Consider the following 20,404-nt stretch of genomic DNA (forward strand, 5'->3'; position numbering starts at 1 on the left):
GTGTATATGCCTTCAAGGAAGGCAACTGATTTCATCACACACCCTTGATTATCCATCCCAAACAGAGTATCTTAGAGCTTTACTTTTTTACTAGTTGTGAAACTAGTAGTGTTTCAAGTTGAAGTTTTCTCTGGTAGTGCTCACGCTCTCTCTCCGTATGTATGTGTGTGTGTTTAAAGTAATAAAAATTGATACTTTTTGATATAAGAAATAGCATATGTGTTCTCCTTATTCTTAATTTGTCTCTTTCTGTTGTCTTTGTCTTTTTTCTTTCAAAACTAAGTAAAGGACAAGTATTACTTGGGGGCAGAAAACCCTTTTTATTAGCTCATTCTCACTAAGTACACAAAGGAGGTGTGTAATTTTAAAGATGTAATGAGTCATCTCAGTGACTGTGGTCCCTGCAGGGTGAGCAAATCTTATGTGGCTGGTTTGGTTGTTCTGCAGCTTCAATGCAAACAAGAAAGGAAAATTGGCAAGGACTCAATGGAAGAATCTTGCTGTCAGTAAATGGAGGGTGGAGAGTAAAGACTAAGAGAGCTTGGTGTTTTCTACTTGGTACTTCTATCCCCAAGTGGCCCACATGTCCAATCTAACACTAATGCTGTGATTTTTGGTGGGAAAAGTCCTTTCAATTAAGTTCTGACTAATTAAAGAAGATATTTCACTGCAGAATTATAGAGCTCTCAGTATTGTGAGACTTCTAATCACAGAGACTTCACAGTAAGCGCCCTTTGGATAATAAATGCATTGATAGCACAGGAGACAATAACATTTAAAACTTTCATCTTGTGTGGTTTGTTTTGGCTCCTCCACATACTTGTGCAGGTTCTTCATCTTATCACATACTTAGTTTCTTCACCTGCTTAATGGATACTATTTAATTCAGGGGGTGAATGCAGGGTTTAAATAGATGTAATACCTATCAGTAATATAAAGCAAGAAATTATATGTTCTAAGCCTTCATGAATTGGAACTTTACTACCTACAATGAGTCAGGCTGGGAAGAGAACAGGCTGAGAGTGGGAGAACAGGATTCTACACCTGCTCTATCACTCACTGTGATGTGAGCAAGCCAACCATGCTCTTGGTTACTATTCCATCAGTACCCTAAATATAAAATGAAGGAATAGGGCTGGATGGTCACCAAAGGTCAACAATATTGATGCATTCACAATATTAATCCTCTCCTAGATGGTGCCTATCCTTAAGTTTTACTTCTCTTGACATTTGCTCTACTCTGCTGTCAATAGCTACTATTTTAGAACTGAAAGAGACCTAAGAAATCTATTGAAAGTCATCATTTTGTGATTGAGGATAAAGATTTGCAGTAGTTAAATGTCTTTGCTAGTCAAATAGCTAATCAGTACCAGAATTCAATGTGAGTTTATAAAGTTATGTCACAGTTTCCTTAATTCTTTTCTCCCCTGTGTACCAAACAGGTACATGCATTCAGAATTAGTCTTACGCATATTTTAATATTGCTGCATTCTTTTTATTCTTTCATAAATCCTAAAACCCACCCTAACTTAATTTAGAATTGATACGTTCAAAATAGTTCTAATATCTCTTTGAGCAATTGACTTGAAAATATTGATCAAAGTCATTTATAAAAACTTCAAATATTGATCAAAATCATTTACAAATATTGTTTCAAATAAAAAATATTGTAGTTCAGTAATTAATGTTTATAGCTTCATAAACAAATATCTAAGATAAATTAGCAATCAAGGCTCCTTTTTTAAAAATTAGGCATCTTTCACAGTAGTGATGCGAACCTCATTAAATAATGTCACTTTACTAATTAATACTAACCAGTTTTAAAATGATTGATTTTCAGGTCTTTGGTTTTCTATACATACATCACACTCACCCTTCAACTAACCACCTGTACTATTTAGGGGAATGTTTTCTAACAGTAATTACCTAACGCAGAATACATTTGTGAGATCTCACTTTTCCTGTAACAAAAGTGTAAATGCCCACAGCTTATAACCTATATCTGATTTAAGGTGCAAGGTGATACAAATTGGCAAAGAAGTGAAGAGCAAGGGATAAATTTACTGAGTTATATTTAAATGTGTATATGTGAAAGTTCTTTTCAATTAAAAAAAAATACTCCAGCCATGCTTCAGTACAGAACCTTATCAGTCAGTAGTTACTTTGAACTGATTGAAGGAGCAGACAGAAAACACTCCTCGTCACCCCAAGGTGCCTATGCTCCCCTAACCAGTAAAACCAGTTATCATAATCTATTATTTCTACTTTTCATGGCAGGAAGGAGTAAAAACATATTTTTGAAAATGACAGGCAGGGCACTCCTGGCCCCTGCTAGCTCTTACTGATGGCTCTCCAGATCTGGCAGAAGATCAGCGTGAAGCAGATGAAGGCCCAGTTCCACTCATGGTTCTTCCCAACAGTGGACACACCCATGAAGATGAAGATCAGGGTCTCACTGACACTGCTCAGCATCTTCATGAAGTACTTGATGGTTGTGTAAGATGTCTGGGACACGTTTTCTTCTACATACTTTTTCATTGTCACCGCACAGGCAGTGATTCTGTAAAAGGAGCAGTGTCTCAGAGAGAAGCCACAAAAGGTTGCCCCTCCAGGAAAAGTTCTCTCTATTGATGATGCCACAGATACACAGGTCCTGGATTTATCCAGAAATAACAATCTCTCTAGCTGCACATTTCCAACAGGATTTTTTTCTTCTTTTCTTCTTTAAGGGGCTTGCACAAGTTGAATGCAGAGGGGAAGGTGACAGTGAATGGTTTCTCAAAACAAAATGTGATGCAATCCCTATACAAATCCCATGCAGAACTGTTTCCATTTAGCTTTCCCTCATCCAGAGCTGTGTCAGCCACATCTCTACCCTCTGCTTCACTCTGTCTTAAACCAAAATAAATCTAGTGCAGCTAAATAGAGAGAATAATTCAGCAAGGCTCCCCTAAATGAGCAGCATTTCTTACAAATTATTCATTGGTGGAGTCCAGGTAGATGACAGTAGAGTGAAGACACAGGATTGCCTCCTCCAGACACACACACACATACACACACACACACAACACACACAACCAAAATAGGAGCCAAAACACCTGAGGAAAAAAACAGATTATCAGTATATACAATAGGCGCATAAACCTGAATAAAAGGGTAGGAAAATAAATTTGCTGAAAATAATTACAGGGCAGTAAAACCCACAAGAAAGAGTGGCTGAAGTGCACTGTGCCCTACTGCTATTGACTCAGGCACACACCAACACTGGGGCTCCTACGACCATGCACTGCACTGAATAAGGGAGTGCATGAGCAGGTACCCAGGAGAGAGGGTGCTTGTGGGAGAGCCACAGAAGTGAGGGCACAGAACAAGGATTACTGATTGGCGTCTGAGGATTATAATGCAGAGAAGCCATAGTCCAAATCAGGTCAGAGCACCTCTGGACTTGCTTCCAGAAAAGACTATGACTGAGGCCCTGGCTAAGATATCTAAAACACAAAGAAACACTTTTCAACAGGAATTTCAAATTCCTGAGCCTACTAGAGGTGACCCTTTGATGCCTATCGCCCTGTCCTCTTTTAAACCTGCTACCCCTCCCTGTACCAGTCACCTGACTATTCCAACAAGTACAAAAACAACAGTTAAAAATTTACCCTTACTGACAAACACACAAAATTGAAAATGAGAAGACAGAAGAACATGGTACAAATGCCAGAACATAAAATCCCTGGGAGAGGCCCTGACTCAGAGGAGCAGCAGGGCTTGACAGAGGGGGCTCAGGACAAGAGTCCTGGCAGTGCTGATGGAGCAGAAAGAAAACAATGGTGGACAGAGGCAACCACAGAATAAAGATAGTGAAAATATGATGCAGCTGCATTCAGAATGATGGCGTTAGGAAACACTCTAGCTGAGTTTGAAAATATAATTGAGGAACAAAATAGTAGAAAAACAGAAACAATGGAGAGAATTAATGAACTTGAAAGCACACTACGGGAGAACACAAGAATAGAATGAGATAGTAAAAAACAAATATAAAATATAAAAACAGTGTAAGAGCACTCTGGGACAACTGAAAGAGAAATAACATCTGTGTTATGGGGATCCCAGAAGAGGAAAAAAAAGAGAAAGGCATAGAAACCTATTTAAAGAAATAATCACTGAAAACAATTTCACTCTGGAAATGAACCAGAAGTTGTGATTCAAGATGCCCAAAGAGCTCCAAACAAAATAATACCAGATATTATACATCCACACATATAATAATAAGCTGCCAATAACCCACCATAAGGACAGAATTCTAAAAATTTCAAGAGCAAAAGGGTAACCTGTAAGGGAATACCAAGGACACTATCAGCAGATTTTTCAAGAGAAGCATTACAAATGTGAGGGGACCAGAAAGAGAAATTCTGGTCCCCAGCCCAGAAACTTCTCAGCAAGATTATCAGTCCAGATAGAGGAAGAGAAAGGAACATCATTAAAAATTAAAAACTAGGGACCTCCCCCATGGCGCAGCGAGTTGAGCGCCGCACTGTGAAGCTGTCCTCAGCCTCTGCAGTGCCGGTTCGATCCCTGCAGGCTGGCGAGGGTCCCACATGGCTCGGCAGACCTCTCCTGTCGTGCCCTCTGCCCTCCTCAGCAGTGTATTTCCATCTTCTGCCTGTTCTGTCTTCTGCCTGCTCTCTCTCTGGTGAATCCTCTCAACCTCCTGCGCCTCTGGCCTATACCCCAGCTCTTGTGTAAAAATAAATATTTTTAAAAAAGGCATTAAAAATAAATAAATAAAAGAATGTATTGACACCAAGTTGCATATGAAAGAAATCCTAAATGGATAACTATAAAGCAATAGAAAAATGAATAGCAAATCAAAAGGCACCTAAATTACTTAACTTGAAGGAGGGAAAAGACAGTAACAATATGGCCCATTAGAACAAGCCAGAGACCTGACCTTCCAATGGGTCACACATTTGATCATATACTGGCCTTAGTAAAACCCTCAAACAAAAAGTAATAGAAGTAACACATAAGACAATGGAAATAGAACCTAAAAACATAATAGGAAGCCCTCAGAAAAAAATTAAAAATTATCAAACCAATAAAAAACAAAAATATAACAAAAGGACAATAAACACATATCTCAATAATCACCTTAAATATAAATGACTTGAACTCACCAGTCAAAAAACAGAGTGACTGAATGGATAACAAAAATCCCAACCATCTGCTATTTACAAAAAACTCACCTTACCTACCAAGACAAGCAAAGACTTAAAGGTTGTAAGACAGACAAGAAAATAGCAACCCTTCCAAAAAAAAAAAAAAAAGCAATTAGGAATAGTGATACTTTTAGTGATACATTTGCTAAAAATAGGCTTTCAATTAAAAGGTAAAAAGACATAGAAAGGCATTATATTATAAACAATAGCCTAATTCAACAAGAAGAAATAACACACTGCACTGAATGATGGAACACCAAGATACATAAGACAATAACAGAACTTAAGAGATATTGACTAGAACACAATAATGGCAGGGATCTGGCTTTATCTACCCCACTCACAACAATGGACAGATCAACAAGACAAAGTGTCAATAAGGAAACAACAGCTCTAAGGAAGGAGCCAGGCCAAATAGGTGTAACAGTCATCTACAAAACACTTAAACTTCAAACTGCTGCCCTCACCTTTTTTTTTCAACTGCACAGGGTACATCTTCAAGTATAGACCATATCTTGGAATGGAAGTCAACTGTGTATAAAACCACAAAGATTGAAAATATACCTAGCACCTGACCACAATGCCATAAAACTAGAAATCAACTAGAAAAAAAGCAAAAAACAAAAAACGGAAAAAACTATGAAGGTTAAATAAACAGCATGTTGTTTAATAGCAATTGAATGAAAGAGGAAATCAAAGCAGAAATTAAAATTAGATATCATGGAATATTTCATAGCCATGAGACAGGATGAAATGCAGCCATTTTCAGCAAAATGGAGCAAATTTGAAAAACTTGTATGCAGAAAAACAAGTCAGAATGATTAAAACACAGATTGGACATTCATATGTCCAATGATGACATAAAGCATTTTCAAAATCTACTGGGCATCAACAAACATCCTGGGGGCTCTGAGGTAAAGGTGGGGAAGAAAAGGGACAGGTGACACAGGGATGGTGGTGGGACAAAGAAAAGGAAAGAATTTTTATTTATTTATTTATTTATGCATACAAGAATGGGGTACAGGCCAGATGTGAGGGAGGATGAAAGGATTCACCAGAGACAGAGTGGGCAACAGAACAGGCAGACTGACTAAAACACACTGCTGAGGGGAGCAGTGGGCGAGAAAGGAAAGGTCTGCCACGCCATGTGGGTAGCTCCCTGGGATCGAGTCCACGCTGCAAAGGCTGCGGACAGCTTCATGATGTTGTGCTCAACTGCCTGAGCCATCAGGGAGGTCCAGGAAGGAAATTTTTTAAAAAAATATAATTAGTATAAAAGTGAGTAAATGTGAAGATTCTATCCTGTGATTTGAGTACTTCAAAGTAACTAACAGTACAGCCTTGTAAAACAAGAGAAAAGACAATTTTTCCTTTAGAATGCTTCAGTTCTAGAGCCACTTAAGTTTGGGGCAAAACAATTTTTGCTTTATCTTAGTACTTTTACCCTCTTTCAGGGTAGGAAAATGATGAGTGCCTAGATTATTTTTTTATTTAATTGAAGTGGATATTTCAATATAATAAAATTAAATATTTGTTTTAGTTAGATTTGAGACTGTCATAGAGAAAACAATATGATCAAACATAATAAGCCAAGTTGATATTACTCATTCCAAGATTTACATAAAGATGCACACTTTAAAACTATCTTTATTAGGGAAAAGAAATCTGAATTGTTAGTCTTACCCATCTACCTAGTTTCATTCCACACTGAAGAATACTGGAGAGGTGATGTGGCTTGAGGGAAATACCAAAGTAAAGGACACAGAAATGACATCCCCTCATTACATGCTCCCCTTGCTGCAAGGTTAACTTTAAAGTAATTGGCTTTTCAGGCAAAAAGTAATGACTGAAATGGGATTTCAACCTTGAACTTCTCCCAGCTCATCTTTGCATCAGCTTTTCTGAGGATTCTAAATTGACCTTAAAATTGCTCTGCTCTTCTCAGGCAAATCACCAGAAGAGAACACACACAAAGGCCCAGAAGAGCATTTGTTTGGCACAGCACCTGAATTAGATTTTGCAGAAGTTTTAAGAACCTAACTCCTTCAACAACTTTGAAGATTAGCATCAGAATGCCAGTCTTCCCAGGTGCTAGCTCACAAGGTGTGAGCCTAACTTTGCTTTTAGTGCTATGAGAGTTGGGTTCTGGTTTGTACTCACGCCAAGATGCCAGAGAGATAGAGTGTCTCCGCAACTAAGTAAGACAAATAGCTGAACATGAAGACGATGAGGGGTTCAATTGCAGAGATATTCTGAGTGAAACGTGTGATAAATGCAGAAATGAATCCAAAAATGATGCCAAAAAGTACTCCACCGACTCCCACAATAATGAATCGGGCACATCCAGCCAAAATGTCGACAGGTTCAATGTCTTCGAATTTATGCATCTTTGTGAAGGCAATTAATATGTTGTATAAGACCTAGACAAAGAAAAGATGGTAAAAGAAAATTAACATGAATTAGAAATGAGAAGCATTTACACATAGATTCTTAGCTTTGTGTCCTGCTTTGCATACCTCTGTGGACACTAGGGGAGGGATTTTCTCTGCTTTTTGTTGGTTTCTGGTGGTTATTGGCAGTCCTTAGCCAAGGATATGTCACTCCACGTTCTGCCACTGTCTTCATGCCACCCTCCCTGTGTGTGTCGTGTGTCTCTGCAGTGTTCTCACCACATTTCCTTCTTATAAGGACACCCATGTTGGACCTGGGGTTCATCTTAATTCAGGTTGAGCTTAATTTGACTAAATGTATCTGCAAACAACTATTTCAAATAAAATCACATCCAAAGGTTCAGATGGATATAATTGGGGAGGTGGGGAGGTTGACACTATACAGTCTAGTAAAGCTTCCAGAACTAAAGTAATTTCACAGTGAAATTAATTTGGGCTATAGACTAGCAAATTTTAGTGGTATATTTCAGGTTACAAATGATTTCATTTTGAATTTCACAAGGTGCTTATTTATGACTTGTCCTCCCAATGGATCACATGTTTCATTAAAAAGCCTAAGAATATAAATCTCTTGTATAGCCAAAGCATCTGGGTATGTGATATATGACCAACTGGAAAATATCTATCTGCTTGTGTATTAACCATATATTACAAAACTCTTATACTACTGGTCTATTTTATTTACAAAAAGGAAGCCAAAGTTCAAGAAAGCTTTGGCTGCATTTGAAAGAAAATTGTGACTTACGATCTCAAAATGAATCCAAAAGAATCTTAGAGGCTGTATCCTGTTTCAGTGAGTTTAATTCAATTTCACCATTTGTCTAACCTAGAGCAACTCACTTATTTGTTTTAAAAGCCCTGGGGTTTTCACCTCTGGAGTTCTACTCACATTCCAAGGGAATGAAGCCAATTCACAAGATCCAGAAAAAGCAGATTTGAATGAGTGTAAATGGGATCTGAGTGTTTGACTCTCAAATCAGAGGAAGCTCATAGGAAATGAATGGAACTCAAGGATTTGCATGTTGTTACCACAGATGAAAATTATTTTGCACTGCTCTCCAAATTACAAGTAGCTCCCTCCCTAGTCTGTCCCAAGAGCCTGGGAAAGTCAATCAGATCAGCCTGTTCCTTGACACCAGTATGCCTTGCCAAGAAGATGCCAAGGCAGTTTAGAAGCTAAAGTGATACATATAATTAAGAAGACTACATTTACAGGTGCAATTCATGTAACAACATGTAAAAATAACTCATATATTTGAAATTGCCAAGCTCTGAATGTCATTATATTCTAAAGGATTTTGTTCAATTTCAAATCACAATGTGTATGTATTTTTTACATATTGGAGGGGAAATATCAGCCAATGCTAAATCTCAAACATGACATAGCACTAATAGAGAACAAGGTTAGATTTACCGCCTTCATTCAGTGTAGAAGTGTGATACAGTCATATAACAAGAAATACATATATTTATCTTTGTCCCCATTACCCGACATTGCATTCTTAAAAACATTGTGATTTCCTGAGTGATAAGGGTGAAAGGAGTGTCTTTGTTATTTATAATGAGCACTTTTCAATTATCCCTGACATTTTTGCTAATGGGATGCTTCTTGTGGACCTCAAGAAGTTTCAGGTTGGAGTCTTGCTGCCAGACGAATCAACCATCTTTTTAGAGGATTATAACTTTCAGCCCTATCCTGACCTCCAAATAGAGAAAGGCTGGAGGTTTAGTTCCATAACCGATGTCCAATAACTTAATCAATTGCACCTATGTAATAGAATCAACATAAGGACTCTAAAAGATACGGTTCAGATGATTTTCAGGTTGGTGCTAGGAGGGTGGTGTACCTGGAGGGGACATAGGAGTTCCGTACCCCTAATCCCACACCTTGCTGTATGCTTCTTCATTTGACTGTTCCTGAGTTACATCCCTTACATTAAACCAAAATGCACAAGAAGACTGTTTTCCTGAGCATTGTGAATTATTCTATCAAATTACCTAGCCTGAGGAAAGGGAACCCCTAACTTTCTGTCAGAAGTATGGGTGACCCAGACTTGTGATTGGTGGCTAAATTGGGGGCAGTCTTGTGAGAGTCCATGGAGTCTTCTTATTCTGTATAGTTCATGTCAGCACTGAATTAAATTGTGGGACATTCAGTTGGCATCCAAGGAGTGGGAGAATTGGCCGGTGTGGGGAAGAACAGGTACCATTTGGTGTCAAAAGGATTATATTATGGACTTCTGGGACTCCTCAGGAGTCAGAGAGTGGGACTGAAAGTTTCAAGTCTCTAATCACATGGTTACTTTCTCTGGCAACCAGCCCCCATCCTTGTTACCTAAGAGTTTTCCAAAAGTCTCCTCCTTACAAAACAAGAGACACCTTTATGGTTCTCATTGCTTAGAAATTCCAAAGTTTTGGAGGTTCTGTGCAGGAACAAGATGAAGACCAAATAGATATTTCTTATTCTAAATCACAATATCACAGACACCAAACACTTAGACTAGGCTCACTCTGTGTCAGGCACTATTTTAAAATGCTTTATGTGTATCAACTCACTTTATCCCTCATGAAATCTGATCTCTATTTTACAGAAAGGAAATTGAAGCCAGGAGGGGTTTCTAACTCATTTAAAGTCAACCAGCTTGCAAGAAAGTGAACCAGGACTTGAACTAAGGTATATGGCCTTACTGTTCATGCTCTTGGCCACAACTTACTGCCTCTTGAATAGGACTTTACTATAGCCAGGACCCCTTTGAGGTAAGAAAATATAAACCAGGATGTCCTTGTTCAGTTTATTTTAACTTACTCTGTCTTATGTTCTTTATCTTTGGAATGTAGCTATAACTCATGACTGCAGTAAACTCTAAGGTTTTGATAAAACAAGAAATGTAGAATAACCCCTTCCAGGGTGGGTAGAGACTCTGTACAGGATACTTATTCCATGGAGCATTTCTTCCTGCTCTGATTTTGTCCATGAGGGTCTAAGGACGCTAGTTATCTTTTTAAAGCTATGTGGGTTTGGTGTCTGCTACTTTTTCCTATTATTATGAGCATATCCTAGTGATTAGAATCATAAACTAAAATATGCAGCAAGAAGTGAGTGGGACAAGGGCCCAGGAGACTCAGATTCATTGATATTTCCACAGTTCTGGAGCAGCCCCTTCCCTTTAGCGAGAAGGCAGCTCTTTAGTGGATAAAGATCAGCAGAGTTGTCACATCTAACCCACAAATCACAGGTCACTCTCTAGATGACTCAAGCTTTCTGTTGAAAACGCATGTTTGTGACTGCCACCCGCGGAAGGTTCCTTCCTCAATGAAAGGGTGAGTTCAAGCCCTTAGCTCAAAATACAACTGGACACATAAAATACTAGTTGCTTTCAAACAGCTTTCTAAATCTGGCCCTGAAGCATCTCTGGTTTCACATGAGGACACAGAGATGCTCAGTACACACTTAATACTCACTATACCGCGAGTGACCACAGACTGACCTGGGAGTAACGTGTGGGCAACCCCTCTGGAGCCACTGCTAGAGCGACTTGGCCTGTTGGAGGTCACAACTGCCCTCAGCAGATGCTCTGGTCACTCAAAAATTATACTTTTATTTTGAAATTATCATTAAAAAAAGTCCAAGTGGAAGCAATTAAACTTTGGGAAAGTCAAACAAAAGTTGCTTGCAAAGAAACCCCAACCAGAAGCCAAGTTGCAATTGGCTCTAGATCTAAAATCCAGAGAAAACTCAAGTGAAGTCAGATTTTCAAATGCAGAAGAATATTTCTTGGCAAGAATTTTTATAGATTATATCATGGAAATCCCGAAGAAGAAATGGTGCATTTTGTGGACATGAAAGAGGTGGCATGTAGACAGTTGTTTCAAGAGATTTCTAATAATTATAAAGGAATAACTGAATAATTACCTCAAGAGATTTCTAATAATTATAAAGGAATAACTGAATAATTACCTCAGATGGGCTGCATGAGGTGGTCCTGATTTTGTCATAGATAAGCTCTCTCAATGGCATTGTCAGCAGTGGGGTTACTACTATAACCCCAAAGAGCTTGCATATAAGTGAAATAAGATGGTCTTTGAGAGGTGGACTGTGAAATGAAAGTGTTATTGTTCAGAGGTGCTGACTTAACAAAACCCAAAGCATGAAAGTGTTTAAAGAAAATGGGTGGGAGTCACTCTGTCTCTAGTGAATCCTCTCACCCCTTCCCACACACACACCTCTGGCCTATACCCCAGCTCTTGTATACACAAATAAATAAATCTTTTTAAAAAAAGAAAAGAAAGAATGAATGAATGGGTGGGAGAAAGGGGTGGGGGGGCAGGTTTCAGGAACTAATCTAGCTAGTCTGAGGAGGTGTGCAGTCCTTTTTCATCATTTTATTAATAATGAAACTGAACAATGGGATGGGTTAGACATGAACATTCCATGACTCTGAGACAAACACAGCTCAGAGCCTTCATAACATGTGTTGATCTAGCCTGTAAGTTTTCCTCAGCTTCTCTCCTAATAAAAGTGTTTTTTTCACATTTTCCATCTGAATAAAGATTTGAGACTAGTCTACAAGTTAACACATTTATACAAATCCTCTGTCATCTACCCCATCTTTTATTTAGCTTTATTATTTAATGCAGCACGTTTATGTGTGTGTGTGTGTGTGCATAAAATACATATAATCATGTAAGGGAATGAGGATGAGGTCTAGTGAATGAAATAAAAACAAGCTATTGCTTGTCCTAGGTGAAAACCCCGAAGAGCTTTTAGCAACAGATTCTTCTCAGTGAATTCAGAGAAACTGAATTCAACTAAAGAATTCTATTTTCTCACTCCTTTTTCTCTCTTTGAGGAAGCAAGTTGTTTAGTGAATGACAAGCAGCATTAGTGAGCAATTATGAACATGATGCAGATCACAGGGGAAGTCACCAGAATTTGGACCACACTCATTGACCAAAGCCTGTCTCTGTTCTGCTACTGCCCGGTCATGCTCAGCCTCTCCATTAGCCCTGAGGTCAGACTCCGTCCCTGGGGCCACCCTTCATCTCCCTGGGGATCTCACCACACTAATGCCATCATTGAGCAGGGCCTCCCCGAAGATCATCATGTAGAGCTGTTCATTCACACGGGCCTCCTCAAACACAGCCAACACAGCCACCGGGTCCACAGCTGAAATTAAGCTGCCAAACAGCAGATTCTGAAGCAGGTTGACATCGGTGAGGCCAAAGGCCTTGATCTGGCAGATGAGAAACAGGGAGAGCCCAATGCCAAAGGCATTAATCAGGGCCCCCAGGCCTGCCCACCACAGGATGGAGCCGATGTTCTCAAAGAAGGGCCTGGTGGGCATGAAGTAACCACCCTCCAGAACAATGGGTGGAAGGAGGTACAGGAAATAGATGCTCGAATCCATGACGGGAGGTGATTTGTGGTCAGTACCAAAGATGATTGCCCCCACTAGGGCTCCAACAATGATGAGGAGGCAGCTTTCTGGCATAAGGCCTGGTAGTCTGTGGTAAAGATGGAAGCCTGAGGAAAAGTGGAAAATCGCATTTAGGGGTTAGCAAATAAAGTAGTTTGAGTCGCTAATATAGCAAGAGATAGGTGCACCTAAGTTCTCTTGAAGCCAAGTATATGGGGCCTTAGGTGGGCTAACTGGCATCCCTGAGTCTGAGTACCCCATCTGAGCAGGAAAGGCCATGTTGAGGGGGCTTTAAACAAGGTAGACTACTCAATGTGCCAGCCCAGTGCAGCTTACAGGGTCATTTTAAGTCAGCTGTCCACTTCCTACTCCTTCTTGCTGTCCCATCTGAGAGGCGAGAAGGCAGAACTCTTCCATTCTTGTGCAAAATCCACCTTTAAAGCCCAAATGGAGTCAATCACTGTCAGCTAAATCTCAGCTATTACCAACTTACCTTCCCTCATTTCCCTCTCCACCAAACAAATAAATTAACTTATTAAGTTAATAGTAAATTAAAATTTTGTTTTCTTTCTTTATTTTGTTTTCTTTATTTAACCAATTACATTGCCACTGGTCTGCCGCTAAAGAAGTCAGACTTTCATGAACCTGCTCCTCTATCACCTTTGCCACTTCATGCATTTAGCGCTTTTTCATCAGTTAAGATTTTCTTTGGTTGTCCCTAAATTCGGCCCTCTTCTCTACATTTCTATCACTACTGCTTTTACTTAAAGTCTCCCCTTTGCCTTAATCATAGCATGGTTTTTCTGATCTCCGCCCCCTTCCCCACCTTTCACATCCTGCTGCCAGATGATTTTTCTACACCTTGTGTTTCCAATTGTCTCATTTCCCACCAAAGCATCGCATGGATTTTAAGCAGAGGATATTTTTTAAGCATCTTTGCGTCAAATCCACCCCACTGGTAAGTACTGTGAGGTGGAGTACCAATCATGTTTACCACGATTGTAATTGCTAACAAAATGTTAGGAACAAGACATGAACAAATAAGAATAATATAATATATGTGAATGAAGTGAATATTAACTATACCAAAGTAAAATAAGATCAGAGGGGCCTCCCCGGTGGCGCAGCTGTTGAGCGCTGGGTTGCGAAGCTGCCTGCGGCCTCTGAGGTGCCGGTTCGATCCCCGGCTGCTCCCCAGCCACCAGAGGAGGGTCCCACATGGCGCGCAGACCTCTCCTGCCGCCGGCTGCTCCCCTCAGCAGTGTACTTTGGTCCTTCTGCCTGCTCTGCTCCCCGCTCTAGCTCTGGTGAATTCTCTCACCCTCCCGAGCTTCTGACTGTACCCAGTGCTTGCATAGATAGATAGATAGATAGATAGATAGATAGATAGATAGATAGATAGATAGATAGATAGATAGATAGATAGATAGATAGATAGATAGATCTTTAAAAAAAAAATAAGGTCAGAGTACCTGGGGCCATGCTGGGTCTCTCTACAAGTTAATAGCCCCTACACCTGCACTCTTCTTTATATATCCTTCTCTGGCACCAAGCTGTGTGGCTCCTTTCTTGTCTCTATACACTGTTATTGCTGCTTGGATAGTCCTTCTCCTCAACTTATTTAGATCCTGCTTAACCCTTGAGATGAAGCTTTTCCCAATGTCTTTTCAAGGAATTACCATATCTTCTCTGAATTGTTATAACATTTTTTCTGTACTTGTCTAAGAACAATGATCCCTTTCTATGAGATTTTTGTGCATTTCTTAGCTCATCTACTAATGTCTAATTGTCCCTAACAGAAGCAGAATGATATACATCTTTAGACTTCCCCAAAGTGCTTAGCAAGGTATTTAGTCCATAAATGTTGGTCTACTTGTTGAAAGAATCTGTAAGTGGGTAAATGAATAAAAATGATATTAAATGTCTAAGGCCTCTTCTAGACTCCTGCTCTCTGCATTTCTTTTTTTTTTTTTTTTAAGATTTATTTATTGGGGCCTCTATGGTGGCGCAGGTGATTGAGCGCAGCACTGTGAAGCTGTCCGCAGCCTCTGCAGTGGCGGTTCAATCCCCACCAGTTGCGAAGCAACCCACATGGCGCAGCAGACCTCTCCTGTCTCGCCACTGCTCCCCTCAGCAGTATATTTCGGTCATTCTGGCTGTTCTGTTTCCTCTCGCCCCCCCACACCTCTGGCCGTACCCCAGTACTTGTATGCATAAATCAATAAATCTTCTTTTTTTTAAAAGATTTATTGATTTATGCATACAAGAATTGGGGTACAAGCCAGAGTGTGGTGGCAGGAGGGTGTGAGAGGAATCATCAGAGACAGAGTGTGGTACAAAATAGGCAGACTAACTGAAATACACTGCTGAGGGGAGCAGTAGGCAAGACAGAAGAGTTCTGCTCCGCCATGTGGGTCAGCTCCCTGGCCAGCTGGGGATCGAACTTGTGCTGCAGAGGCTTCGGCTAGCTTCACAGTGCTGTGCTGAACCCCTTGCGCCAGCAGGGAAGCCCTCTCTGCATTTCTAATGACAACTTTCTCCTCCCCTTTCTCCCATCCTTCTTTTCTTATTTCTCGAGAGACCTTACTTGAAGCACTCTTAACTTTCAATACGTGAAGGAGGTGAAAGAGTCCATAGTGTAATTTTCTCAGCACCTGTATCTCCCCAGTTTGCTTTTGCTTCTAGGAATGAAGTTTCTTGAAATGGATCCAATGTGTACCTGCCTTAAGCTAAACTGTACCCACACAGAAATAGCAGGAAGAAGCTTCATGCCTGTAAGCAGGGCATCATAAAGGAAAATACTACTTGCATTTCACATTTTGCAACATTTCTCTCCTTTCAGGATGAACAATAGGATTAGTCAATTCGAGACTTTACAGTTTCACTGCCTGCAATTTAAATGGTCACAGATAGCAAAGTCCTGCCTGAAAGTCGAAGATGCCCCTACAGTTCCAATCGGTGGCTGAAAAAATGTTCTATAACATTCCAAGTGGTCGAAGAGAAATAAAAATAAGCCACAAAATCTGCATTGACTTTGTATCATCTTTGTTCTAAAATATCTTTGTTTTGTAACATGCATTGCTGGGTGTTTTGAAGGATTGGGGATATTGTACACATTAAATATCTTATATATATTTTTTCATCAAAGATACCTCAATAAAGCTGGGGAGGGTTGAAATAAAATGTCTATCAAGCACTGCTAGATTCACCTGTACTTTGAGATCAGAGGCCATGGTCTTTTCCACATATTGCATGGGCACTCTTAATAAGTATGTCTTGATAAAATAATTGAATAAAAGAAGGATAACCATAGTAATGATTATATTTTTGATTTAAGTTTTATATTATAGGATCTAAAAAAGTTTTATAATATAAACTATTATATATTATACAATTTAATATATTCTGTATATATTCTATCTATATATATTCTATCTATATATATTCTATCTTAAGAAATCTATAGATTTCTTAAGTGTTAAAGATTTATGTCTTTTTTTTTTCTTTTTTCTCCTTTGCTTCAGGGGAATGAGCCACTATGTATAAAACCACAAGCCCAGTACTTGGCATATAGTAGATATTCAATAAATATCATTTTCTTTTCTCATGGACTATAAAAAAAAAACATCATTCAGACCTCCCTGGTGGTGCAGGGATTAAGTCTCAGTGCTATCAAGCTATCTGCAGCCACTGCAGCATTCGTTGGGTCCCCAGATAGGGAGGCAACCCACATGGTGCAGCAGACCTCTCCTGTCTCGCCTACTGCTCCCCTCAGCAATGTATCCAGTTAGTCTGACTGTTCTGCTCCCCACTCCGTCTTGGGTGAATCATCTCACCCTCTGCACCTCTGACCTACACCCCAGTTCTTATATGCATAAATAAATAAAAATAAATCTTTAAAAAATTTAATAACTTCATTCTTCAAGACCAACAATTATAAAATTGCATTTAAATAAGCATGATCCAACTGATAGCCTATTTGAATTATTTTCTTTTTCTAAACTGTTAAATTATATCAGTACTACTCAAGAACTGATTTAAGCCAGCAATTCTATAAATAATAGTGTCTTTATAATACTCTAAACATCTAGCTACAGTAAATCTGAGAACATACAATACCTCTAAAGAACAATCTGTTTTATGTTTGTATAGAACCAAGATAAAATGCATCCTTTCTTCATTGAGATGTATACTGACAAGGAATTTTAGCCTCTCACCAAAAAGAAGTCTTAGAAATAATTTCACTGATCAACAAACCAAGCATTAGAAAGAGTAGGACTAGCTAGTCAGTGGCAGGTCCAGTTTTCTGATTCTCAGATTGACTTCATCTGCAATGTGAAGAGGGAAAGTGTGGGTGGGGAAAAAAGCTCTAGTATTGCTTACAGAGGAAATTCAAGAATCATATAAGATCATGAAAGTGTTAGACCCCCTGGGGCCTCCCTGGTGCACAGAAGGTGCTGGCCCATATTGTGTAGCAGACTCTCCTGTCTTGCCTACTGCTCCCCTCAGCAGTGTATTTCAGTCAAATGCCTGTTCTGTTTTCCACTCTGTCTCTGGTGAATCCTCTCACTCCCCCATACCTTTGGCCTGTACCCCAGTTCTTGCATGCATAAATAAATAAATCGTTAAAAAATTAAACACATCTTTAAAAAAAGGTGTTAGACCCCCTAATTTTGAACAAAGAATGACTTCAGAAAGTCATTTTCACTTGAGCACTTCTTAGAAACAATGTGAAATACTTTTGTGATTTAATTGCTAGGTAAATTGCGCAAGAGTTCTTCAAACTAACAATTACCATTCAATGTTCACATCTTGGTAGCTCAGAATGAATAGAAGTTATGAAGGAGCACCCAATAAATACAGCAGTGTTGCCAATATCCTGGCAGAAAGAATTAGATGGACAGAGACCATGGTCCTGATGCCTAGGAGTTAACTGACAGACCTCATGGCTTAATCCATGTTTCATACCCATCCCAGAGGAGAAATATAAATGAGCATCAAAATGTTTCATAGATTCTACCTGAACAAGGCAAATTGTCTCCTCAGGTAGCTAAGTTCATAACTGAGGCAAATCAGTTTTGATTTGCCCCTGTGATTAATAATTAGTCACAGAGATAATCATGTCAATTTTCCACTTTAGAATAAGCTGGTTGTCAGGAGATAAGTGGGTGGAGTCAGGGATTAAATGATCACAGAGTATAAAACATCATTTTGTTTTCTGGCACAAAGAACACTTGATAGAATTTAATCTATTAAATTGAATTCCCTTTATTTCATAATGTAAACCAGAGGTACCCCACTGGCTCCATTTGGTTCCAGTGTAAATCAGTATTTTACTGACAGATAACATCTCATCTGCCCCCATAACCCATTGCCGAGTGACATAAGAGTTGCCTGTGGTTGCCATGTTCCTTGCTTTCTGTTAATTTGCAAGAAGCACACGCCACTTTTGAAGAATAAACAATGAGAGCCATTGATGAAACCCACAGTTATATGGCCAAGAGTGAAAGAAGAATAGTTTTCAGAAGAAGCATTACGCAGTTTCTGAAATTCCCAATGGTCCTCACTCCCAGGTCTACTTGCCTTACTCTATATTTTTTAGAGCATAGAACTTGATTTTTACATGCCAAATAATGTCACACGTTTGTCACCGTGTAATGAGAAGTATGCTTTTAAGTCTCAAAGCACAAACCTGAAGCATTAAATGGCTTTACATTTAAAAAAAAAAAAAAAACTGACTTGTCTTTGACTCCAGCGAACAGAATTTTTTATGTAATAACAGTAGCAATTAAAATTAATTTAGTTTACATATGCAAGGCATTTTTACATACATTATCTCTTGTGAGAAACAACTCCCACAGCCAAGTGTCTGAGGACTTACCTATTTTTGCAAGAGATGCTAGAAGTATCCAGAGGGTGACCTCATAAGGAATTTGCACGTAGTCATAATCCAGTGCAAAGACAGCTATCTTCCCATCTGGCTCTGAGCTGGCAGCAGCAAGCCGAACATTAAGTTCATGCTGGGCAGTGGAATTTGTGAATTCATTCAAATCAGAAGCCACTTCAGAGCACTCGAGGACCATTAGCAGTAGCAACCAACTCCAAGGACCGAAAGGTACACACATCTGAAAACCCATGCTATGGGCTTCTCCTCCCCTGTGTGCAGGTGTGTGCCACACACCTGACGTGAGGAGGGTTCCTAGACAGTAGCAGCATCCATCAGGGTCAAAGGTAACATACGTACGGTCTTTGGGTCATTCCCAGAAGAGTCCAAGCTTGGCATTAAGTTCTGAGTGTAGATGTTCTCAAATCATCTGTAAAGGACTCATGTTGAGGCAACTCAGTTTCTGACTCGAACGCAATCATTTAACAGACTTGTGAAAGCCCAGGGAGCTACCTGTGAGCCTTCATCCGATCGGGATTTGAAGAGCTGTTTATTTAGGGCAAAATGTCCCTTCAGTCAGAGTTGTTTTCTCACTTCACTGCACCCTGGTTTCATCTCGTGAGTGAAAATTTCAAAGAACATCATGGTGTTCATTCCAGATCGCACTGAAGGCCTTCAAACCAGGAAGGGAAGCTTGTCTCTACCAGTAAGGAGTTACCTGCCCTGTACCTGCTCCTTCTCTCCTCCCCCTGCTCCCTCACTTGTTTTGAATGGCCAAGGCTGCAGGTAGATCTTGAGCTACACTTAATTATTTGCTCAGATTTGACTGTTGTAATGAAATGCGTTCCCTGGGTGTTTTCCAGAGGTGACACTGCTGACACCTAGTGGGCAGCTCCAATACCACACCTTGGCATGATCAAAGATCAATAGTTAAGGTGAGCAAACCACGCACTTTTAAGAGGAAAGACGAAATATCAAGAATCACTCCAGAATATATCATTCCATGACTGTACTTCCCAAAGTCAAAACTTACTATAAAGCTACAGTAAATCAAAATTATATAGGACTCTCCTGTCAAACTGTGTCATATGGTCCTATACATGAGGAAGTTGGAGGGGGGAAAGAGAAGGAAGAAAAGAAGGGAGAGCAGGAAGAGGGGAGAGAGAGAAGGAAGAGGGAAAACCAAGGCATGCTGGAAACAATGGACCATTTAGCTAGAAATTGCTGGAGTCTAACAAGTGGTATGATATTAACAGACAAAAGGCCATCTATATAGAAGCTTAACAGGGGAGATCAGTGAAAAATTCAAAGGCAATCCTGTTAAAATCACTGTCACTAACACCCTTCTGCAAGCAATGAGAAGCACAAGCTCTAGAGCAGGCAAGTGTAACTGGGGGGGTTCTTCTGTTCAGCTCTACTGACAGGATTGAAGTTCCTCTC

The 20,404-nt window shown here is 39.7% G+C and overlaps 1 protein-coding gene across 1 annotated transcript in view; it reads right to left on the minus strand.

The window, feature by feature from the left end:
• SLC9A4 (solute carrier family 9 member A4) overlaps positions 1-19,217 on the minus strand; it is a gene marked incomplete at both ends in the record, with an annotated part of 40,257 nt that extends 21,040 nt beyond the window's left edge. The window contains 4 exons of the mRNA XM_084235867.1: positions 2,343-2,560; positions 7,374-7,633; positions 12,724-13,187; positions 18,962-19,217. Coding sequence (XP_084091993.1) covers positions 2,343-2,560; positions 7,374-7,633; positions 12,724-13,187; positions 18,962-19,217 — 1,198 coding nt within the window. The remainder of the gene's footprint in view (positions 1-2,342; positions 2,561-7,373; positions 7,634-12,723; positions 13,188-18,961) is intronic.
• Between the last annotated feature and the right edge of the window lie 1,187 nt (positions 19,218-20,404).

Source organism: Talpa europaea (assembly GCF_964194135.1).
Source record: "Talpa europaea genome assembly, chromosome: 6".
NCBI lineage: Eukaryota > Metazoa > Chordata > Mammalia > Eulipotyphla > Talpidae > Talpa > Talpa europaea.